At 48.1% G+C, this 9024-nt stretch overlaps 1 protein-coding gene across 1 annotated transcript in view; it reads left to right on the forward strand.

Annotated features, from left to right (window-relative positions):
* Positions 1–9024, forward strand: part of LOC107112484 (merlin-like) — a 40303-nt gene that overhangs the window by 21135 nt on the left and 10144 nt on the right. The window contains exons 7-12 of the mRNA XM_015413627.1: positions 1124–1206; positions 1918–1993; positions 4542–4679; positions 5603–5677; positions 7420–7533; positions 8523–8645. Of these exons, the coding sequence (XP_015269113.1) occupies positions 1124–1206; positions 1918–1993; positions 4542–4679; positions 5603–5677; positions 7420–7533; positions 8523–8645 (609 nt within the window). The remainder of the gene's footprint in view (positions 1–1123; positions 1207–1917; positions 1994–4541; positions 4680–5602; positions 5678–7419; positions 7534–8522; positions 8646–9024) is intronic.

Here is a 9024-nt window from a genome sequence, read left to right on the forward strand (position 1 = left end):
ATAATATAATATAATATAATATAACCCTGTTAATTACCAGAGTGTCTCTGAGCATCTAGAGCAGGGGTGGCCAAACATGCTTAACGTGAGAGCCACACAGAATAAACATCCGATGTTTGAGAGCCGCATGAAATGAAGAAATATTACAGACATGTTTTTATTGGAAAAAATGCAGATTTGCTTTCTATTAACATTAAATGAGGCTGCCCAAAATAAAAACAAAAGGGGTAAAAATAGATATTGACAATGATATTTCTTTGTCCGATGATATTTGTAGGCTTGAGGGGGGGCTTTGAGAATGCATTTAAAGTTGGAGTTGCTTTCTTTCTCTGCTCCCCCCCCCACACCCCTCAAGCCTACCCAGGGAGGGGAACACTGGCTGGAGAAGGTGAAATCGTTTGGGGAGGCATGCATCCCCTTCGCTTCCCCAGCCGCCCTGCCGGGAGCCACACAATATGTGTGAAAGAGCCGCATGTGGCTCCCAAGCCACAGTTTGGCCACCACTGATCTAGAGTTATAATTCCCCACTGCTGGGAGTTTTGTTTTCTGCATTCAACAAAGGTGTGCCCCATTCCACCACCTTACTCAGCTGTGTATGTTGATCCAGCCTCAAGCACAAAACCTCTGCCTCTGCAGAACCTTGATATAATCAGGCAAGTCTTTGAATGCTGGGGGGAAACAGTCGGAGAAGGGCTGTTGCCTTCCTGCCCTGCTTGTGACCTTCCTCGGAGACAGCATCCCACTGGAAATGGAGTGCTGGAGCAGATGACTCTTTGGTTTGCTGTAGCAAGTCAGGTGCTTGTTTAAAAACCATCAACCATCTTTCAGCATACGGTAAGACTTTGGAAGAACATAAGGAGAGCCCTGCTGGATCAGACCAGTGGTCCATCTAGTCCAGCATCTTGTCTCACACAGTGGCCAACCAGTTCCTCTGGATGGCCAACAACAGGGCATAGAGGCAGAGGCCTTCCCTTGATGTTGCCTTCTGGCCCTGGCATTCAGAGGCTTAGTGCTTTTCCAAGGTATGTGGGTGTTCGTGTGTGTGTGTGTAAGGGGGATCTGTGTACTCCTAAGAGGATCAACCTTGCGATTTGACTGAAAACACTCTCCTTTCTTTGTATAGGTCCTCCGTCAGTATCAAATGACACCTGACATGTGGGAAGAGAGGATAGCTGCCTGGTATGCAGGACACAGGGGTATAGCCAGGTACTGGCACACCTTTTGTTAGGATTGCATAGTGGGGGTGGGTGGTCCCAACTGGGCAGCTAATTGGGGAAAGGACATCCTGTACCTACTTGATGGTCTCACAGAGGATCATGCCTGCCTCCTATTTGTATAGCCCTCCTTGGGTTCCAGGAGCTGCGGTGGCTCAAGTGGTTAAGACGCTGACCTGCAGGCTGTGGAAGGTCAGTAGTTCAGCAGTTCGAGACCCGGGTGCCGCATGACGGAGTGAGCTCCCGTCTCTAGTTCCAGCTCCTGCCAACCTAGCAGTTCGAAAGCAAGAAATTGCAAGTAGATAAATAGGTACCACTTCAGTGGGAAGGTAACAGCGTTCCGTGCGGCTTGGTGTTTAGTCATGCCGGCCACATGACCACGGAAACGTCTTCGGACAGCGCTGGCTCTTCGGCTTGGAAACGGAGATGAGAACCGCAACCCTAGAGTCGGACTCGACTGGCGTTCGAGCAAGGGAACCTTTACCTTTACCTTGGGTTCCATTCCTCAGTTCCCCTGCAGCATGACAGACAGATGGGCATCTCTGAACATAGGGTTTTTTTCCCCTTAATGTATAAGATTGAGAATGATGGGGCTACGAAAATGGAACACAACTGCTTCCGTCTACCCAAAAGCAGTAAAGTTCTTAAATTTCCTGGATTGGAACTTGTATTTCCAAACACAGCTTTGGTCTTCTCCCTCCAGGTATGAAGCTGAGATGAACTACCTAAAAATCGCACAGGACTTGGAAATGTACGGGGTTAATTATTTTCCCATTGCTGTAAGTACAGATTGTTTTTTCTCTTTTACTGTTGTGCACTTTTACTGTTGTGCACCTGTTGTGCACCTGTCATGTTCAAAACCTACCTGATTCACAATCATTTAATATTTACGTAGTGCAGACCACATGCAAAGTGCTGTACAAAACGGGTAAACCTATTCAGAAGTCTAAATTAGAAGGACAAGAGATGTGAAGGGTGAAAATTGAATAGCGCAGAATGGGGTAAAGACAGGAGCGGGTGGGTGGGGGGTGCCATCACCCAATTGAAGCTTTTGGAATCCAAAGCTGCCACCTGCATGTTGTTGGCATCTTCCCCTGTTCAGAAGTAAAATAAATGACTGCACCAAAAAATCCAAAATGGGGAAGACTTCATAATGCCAGTGTTCTCAGGAAAGATTCTGATTAAACTGTAGTATGCTAGTACAGCATTTACACGACACTTTCAGAGTTCAAAGCACTTCACATATGTCCTCTTGTAATCCTCACAGCAGCCCTGTAAGGTAGGCCAGTAGTGCATATTACAGATGGGAGGCTGGGAGGGCTTTCTCGTTCGTAGCTCCGTCCTATTGGATCAAGCTTCCTGCGGAGATCAGGGCCCTGTGGGACCTTTCACAGTTCCGCAGGGCCGTGACAACAGAGCTTTTTAGGCAGGCATTCCGTTAGGAGCGGCGTCTTACCAGCAGCGCTCTGTGTGAACTCAGACCCAGCATGACCTAGCGCGGTGGCACCGCTGAATGTGTCCTTAAACTGCACTTTATTCCTATCACCATCGAAGTTATGTTTTAAATTGATTTGTCTGTGTTTTAAATGATTTATTGTATTTTATCATTTGTAAAATGTATACTGTTTATCAGTTTTATGGAAGCCGCCCTGAGCCCGCCTTGGCGAGGAGGGCGGGGTAAAAGTTAAATAGGCGTAATCTTCGTGGGGGTGGCGGGGCTTCAGCCCCCGCCGAAATTTTCAGGAAGGTGCTCAGCCTCCCCCGGGAGCCACCCTTGCTCCTAGCAAAGCAATGCCTCTGGCCCAGGCCCAGCCCCCCCCCCCCCCGGGAAATTGGAAAGTCTACACCCTAGTTTGGACCTAAGGACCTACTATTCGGACCTGGGTTAGACCTAGAGATTTTGTGGCAGAGATGAGATTAAAACTGGGGGTTTTCTGATGCATACACTGGCTGAAATTACAAGGTCCACAGTTACATTAAAAATAATAAAACAAGCCCTGGCCTGGATAGCCCAGGCAAGTCCGATCTCATCAGATCTCAGAAGCTAAGCAGGGCTGACCCTGGAAAGTATTTAGATGGGAGACCTCCAGAAAATACCAGGGCCGGAGGCAGGCTGTGAAGCCACTTCTCTGAATGTCCTCCATGTCCCAGTAGGAGTCACCAGAGGTCACCATGACTTCCAGGCACACACACACAGAAATGCAAAAATACAAAAAAGTAAAATACATGAATATTTATTTAAAACATTTATTCCCATCTTTCTATAGCTCTTAGCCTTGATGATACATTGCGTTTGACCCTTTCCACAGCTTATTTATTTTTTAATTTTATCATTCAATTTATAGGCCGCCCTCCCCGCCAAGCGGGCTCAGGGCGGCTAACAACAAGGCACACATGCTGATCTAGAAAACAAGATAAAACACGCAATTACAATATACACAAAATAAAGTGCTTCAAGATGGTTACAAAGGATGATCTAGCAGAAACAAGAAGGTAAAAAAACTAAACCTAACAATAAACTCCAGAACCAAACAAAGGTTAGTGAAAAGGAGGGCCAATATTGAAACCTTTCCATAAAACATAAAAAGAGGTACATGTATTTATTAATAATAACAAATTTTAAAAAATATATAGGGGCCCTTTTACAACCAATGTATATAAAACCTAACAATATCAAGGGCTTAAAAAGTTGACCTTACGCGTTTCGGCCAAATAGGCCTTCCTCAGAGGTCATACATATGTGGCAAGATGGTTAATAATTATATTCACATAAACACAATCAGAAATATATACAAAATATAGATTCAATAAGGACCATAAAGTAAATTGTTCAAAAGTAAAATCACCAGGCACAGGGTAAATATCCACATAAGACCTTTAAAGTGCAATCACTAGCCCAGTGGTTATAAAATAAACTTATGGTCCAAAAATTTCCTTCTTTGATTGTGTTCCCACAGTATTCACAAGTACACAATCCAGAGCATCTTTTCTGCATTGGGGAAAGGCGAGCCGGCAGCTGGGGTGGGTGGAGGGCAGCACCAGGGAGGAGGCGCAAGATGCCAAAGCTCAAGGCAGGCAGAGCTGATGGCCAGGTGGAGGGCGCTGCCGCCACACCCGAGAGCGCCAAGAAGTCGGCAATTAAATTACTTTTAATCAAATTAGCCAGTGCCCCAGTGCCCCCTGAGGAATCAAAATGCCCCCTGACTTAGAAATTCCTGGCTACGGGCCCGGTAATGGCTATCTGGTTCAGCCACCCCTTGTGGAGACTGAGCCCAAGTGTGTCATAGGTTTTCACTCTGGTCTTGTATCTCCAACTGTTCTCTGCAGCAAAAGAAGAATCACACAGATTTCCTTCTCGGTGTCGATGCCAAAGGGATCCACGTGTACAGTATCAACAATCGGTTCTCTCCCAACAAGTCTTTCGAATGGAGCAGCATTCGGAACATTTCCTACAGCGAGAAAGAGGTAGGAAGGTGCGCTGCGATGGTGTCCCGGGGAGGAGGCGTTGCCGGGGGCAGTGGATTTATGCTGCCATCTAGAGTGGCAGAGTTGGATCCTGACAGGTGCAGCCCTTACAGATGCTTGTGCTCTGGGGCAACGTCTGTCCATTTCAAAAGGTCTCAGGAAGGAGGATTTCCCTGTGGATCATGGACCACATTTTATTTTGTTTTCTATAGTTATATATTCCAGAGTCATAGGTCTCGTTAGTTTATGTAGGCAAATAAAACCTTAAAACGTCTCTAAAGTGTCAAAGCTCCATAAGGAGCCTTGGCTCGGTGATAGAGCATCTGCTCCGTGTACGGAAGGTTCCCAGTTCAATCCCCAGCATCCCAATTAAAAGGATCGATAGCAGGTGGTGCAAAAGACCTTGACCCGTGGGACCCTGGAGAGCCACTGCCAGTCAGAGTACACAACACGAACCTTGACAAACCAAGGGTCTGATAGTACAGGGCAGCTCTTTGTGTATTCATGAAAGGAGCCGGATCAGTGAGAAGCTCAAAGAAAGACCTCCTCAGTTGGGCTGGGATCCAGTTGGCATGGCAGAGGAAGGGCTCGACTGCGTCTTCTGATGGACCCATTGGTGGTGGTTGGAAGCTGGGGAGCAGAGGGCCTCTTGGCTGATCCAGGCCTGTTGGGGAGGCACCCGGCTGCTTTCTGTCTTCCATCTGGTGGCTCATTGTTGGTACTTGGAAGCCAGAAGGAGGGAGTGTCTCAGATGGAACTGGGACTTAGCTGGGTGTTCCGTCTTGGGAGGGGATGGTCAATTCTGTTCGGATCTTTTCCCCTTCCCTGGCACCAGTATGCCTTGAGGTATGTTTGCCTGTTTGTCTTTGTGACCTGTTTCATCATGAGGTGGACTACGCCCTCTTTTTCTTCTCTCTCTCCAGTTAACAATTAAGCCTATTGACAAGAAAGCCGAAGTCTTCAAGTTCTTCTCCTCACAGCCCAAAGTCAATAAACTGGTGAGGGTTTCCTGTGGGCTGCCGCCCTGAGGGTGTCTTTCTGTCATGCTGGGAGGGAGCGGTGTAAAAAAGCCAGGTTCCTGGTGGCTATTAAAGAATGAAATAACACACTAGAATGAGGGGTAAGTGATCTGTTGGTGCAGTGCTCAGCTTGGACCTGATCCAGGAGCCTGCAGTGTGATCAGGGGCAAGTCCTTTACCTCTCTGCCTTTGTTCACCTGTCAGTAAAATATGAATAATTCTGTCCTCGCCTTGAAAGGAATAGGTAATAGGAGTTTTTCTTCCTCTGGGTGCATTCAGATGGGCCGTTTAGTCCGCTTGCAGCCCGCCTCAGAAACGGATTTTATCTGCGCGATCACACAGTCAACATCTGCCTCCCTTCCCCAGTCGTCTATTTCCGGCTCAAAACTGCTTTAACCTGGAGTATTTTGATACCAGGTCCCCAAGTGGTGCTTTCCTGATTCTCCAGTTCCAGCCGCACTTTTCTGACATCTGATCGCTCCTGCGGTGTCGAGCCACTTCCGGTTTAAACCCCCTCACCGCTCGAAAGCTGCCCGAGGCTTCCACTTTTTGCCTGCCATTTTTTTTAAGTGTTGGCGGTGTGCGCATAGGCGGAGGTCTGCCACCACGTTATTAAAAACAATGTTTAAACGGTGCCTAGTTTTAGCGTTTAGACGAGTTCGGGATCTCACGGAGGCCATTTTCGGGGTAAACGTTTAAAGGGAAGTGTTCCTTTAAAGTTTAATGGGAAGTGTTACAGCAGTCGGATTGAAGTGGAAATCGCTGTTCTGCGCACGCACAAAAATTTTAGTACTGCAGATGGCTGCCTGTGCGCATGCCCAAACTGAGAGAGAAAAAAAGAACAGCAACGCACGCTCCTGCGTGTGGACGGCGGGGAGCGATGTGGCTGTGCAGCGATCCGGAGCAAGGAGGTGAGTGTGATCATGATTCTCCAGGTTAAAAAAGACCGCAACAGGGCCGGAGCAATTTAAACCACTCCCAGCACACCGTCTGACCGCACCCTCTGAGTGACATAATAACTGTGAATGGAACTTCCAGGTAGAGAGGCAGCATACCTCTGGTTAAGGTTAATCTTTAAAAATTGTGTTTCACTTGATATGATTTATAGCCCATCGCATCCCAAGGGCTTGGAACAACTTGTATAATGACACGATTCCCTGTTACTGCAATCCAATCCAATCTTATCTATCTCCCCTGGATACCAATTTGAACAAAGCAATCTTTTCTCTTCTAGATTAGGCTTTGGCAAGTCTCCGGGAGAGGGAATTCCAGGGCCAAGGGAAAGCCACCAAAAATGCCTCTCTGCATGTATGTCTGATAAAAAGACAATAATGCTAGGAAAAGGTGAAGGCAGCAGGAAAAGAGGAAGACCCAGTATGAGATGGATTGTCACAGCCCTCAGTTTGCAATACCTGAGCAAGGTTGTTAACGATAGAATGTTTTGGAGGTCATTAATTCGTAGTGTTGACTTAACACACGTATCTGATGAAACGTAAGGATGGGAGTGGTCTTTTGAGTAGGCTGGCCCAAGCACTTCAGGGCTTTGTTAGGGCATCCCCAGCATCTTTAATTGTCTGCAAAACAACTTGAGAAACTGGATGTCCATGAACTTCTCGCCCTGCTTGTACGCTTTCCAGAAACATCTGTGTGACGTCTGCTGGAAGCCCAACGTTGGACCTTTGCTGTGGCCCAGCAAAAACACTCCTGTTTTCTTCCTGCAGATCATGCAGCTTTTCATTGGAAACCACGACTTGTTCATGCGGAGGAGGAGAGTAGACCCCATTGAGATCCAGCAAATGAAAGCTCAAGCCAGGGAAGAGAAGGCTAGAAAGAAGGTGACCCTGTGGGGGGAACGTTGGCTCCACAGCTGCTGAAAATGCTTTTCCGGTCAGAAAGCTCTTGATCAGCTTGCCATCTGGCTTGCAGGGTTCAGTGGCTAGGCTTGCCAGCTCAGGGTTGGGAAATTCCTGGAGATTTGGGGGTGGAGCCTAGGGAGGGGAGGGACCTCAGTGGAGTAGGTTGCCATAGAGTCCACCCTCTGAAGCAGCCATTTTCTCCAGGGGAACTGAGCTCTTGTGGTCTGGAGATCAGTTGTAATTCCAGGTAGAGTTGCCAGGTCCCCCCAACTGCTGGCTGAGGGTGGGGTGTAGGGATGCCAGCTCCAGGTAGGGGAACTCCTGGAGATTTGGGGGGTGAAATCTGGGGAGGACAGGGACCTCAGTGGTATACAATGCCAGAGAGTTCACCCTTCAAAGGATTCATCATCTCCGGAGGAACTGATCTCTGTAATCTGGAGATGAGCTGTAATTCTGGGGGATCCTCAGGTCCAGTGTTCCCTCTGAGCTGAGTTGGTGTGAGCCAGCTCACAGTTTTTTAGCCTCCAGCTCACAGATTTTTGTCTTAGCTCAGGGAGGATGGCTCCAGAGCAAACTAATATATACAGTAGCCAAGTGGCTCGCTCACAACTTTCAATGCCAGTAGCTCACAAGGTAGAATTTCTGCTCACAAGACTCCACAAAACATTGCGGTCCCACCTGGAGGCTGGCATCCTTCTGTCCAGGTGGATCGCCAGGGCCTGCTTGGATGTTGGCCTCCCTAAAGACTGAGGTGGATGATAATGAGGACTCGTCGTTCCTTGTAAATAGTGGGTTCCAGCAGGCTAATCAATAGTCCCGCAGCTGAGGTGAGCAGGGATCGTTGTACACACAAATGATGGCAAAACAAAAGTGCTCACCTACGAACCTTTATGCTCACAGGAGCGTCTTGCTTAAACTGGGCTGCTGCTCCTGGCTGTGCCTGACTACTGAATGTTACAATTTTACAGATGGAGCACCAACGGCTCGCCAGGGAGAAGCAGCTGCGTGAAGAGGCTGAGCGAGCCAAGGAGGAGCTGGAAAGGCGCCTGTTTGAGGTGGAAGATGAAGCCAGGCAAGCCAATGATGCCCTGGTGAGCCTTACTGAAGCTGGGCAGCAGGGGTCGCCGTGGTGACTGGGCCTTGGAGGTACTCTGAGGCAATGGGGTCTCCTGCAGTTGGAAGCCAGAGTGCATCTGCTGACTGGAGATGAACTGTTCAGTTAGCTGGTTGCCATCTATGCTACTCTTCAGCCTTAAAACAGCACTCGAAGTAGGGTTGCTTTCTTCCAGGTTGGGGCCTGGCAATCTCTCGGAATTACAATGGATTGCAAGGTTACAGAGATTAGTTCCCATAGAGGAAATGGCAACTTTTAACGATGGACTCTTTGGCATTTATACACCACTGAGGTCCATCCTCTCCCCCACACTCCACCCCAAATCTTCATGAACGGTCCCAAACTGGAGCTGGCAT

Source organism: Gekko japonicus, unplaced genomic scaffold, assembly GCF_001447785.1.
Source record: "Gekko japonicus isolate JY-2015 unplaced genomic scaffold, Gekko_japonicus_V1.1 scaffold452, whole genome shotgun sequence".
NCBI classification, from domain to species: Eukaryota; Metazoa; Chordata; class Lepidosauria; order Squamata; family Gekkonidae; genus Gekko; species Gekko japonicus.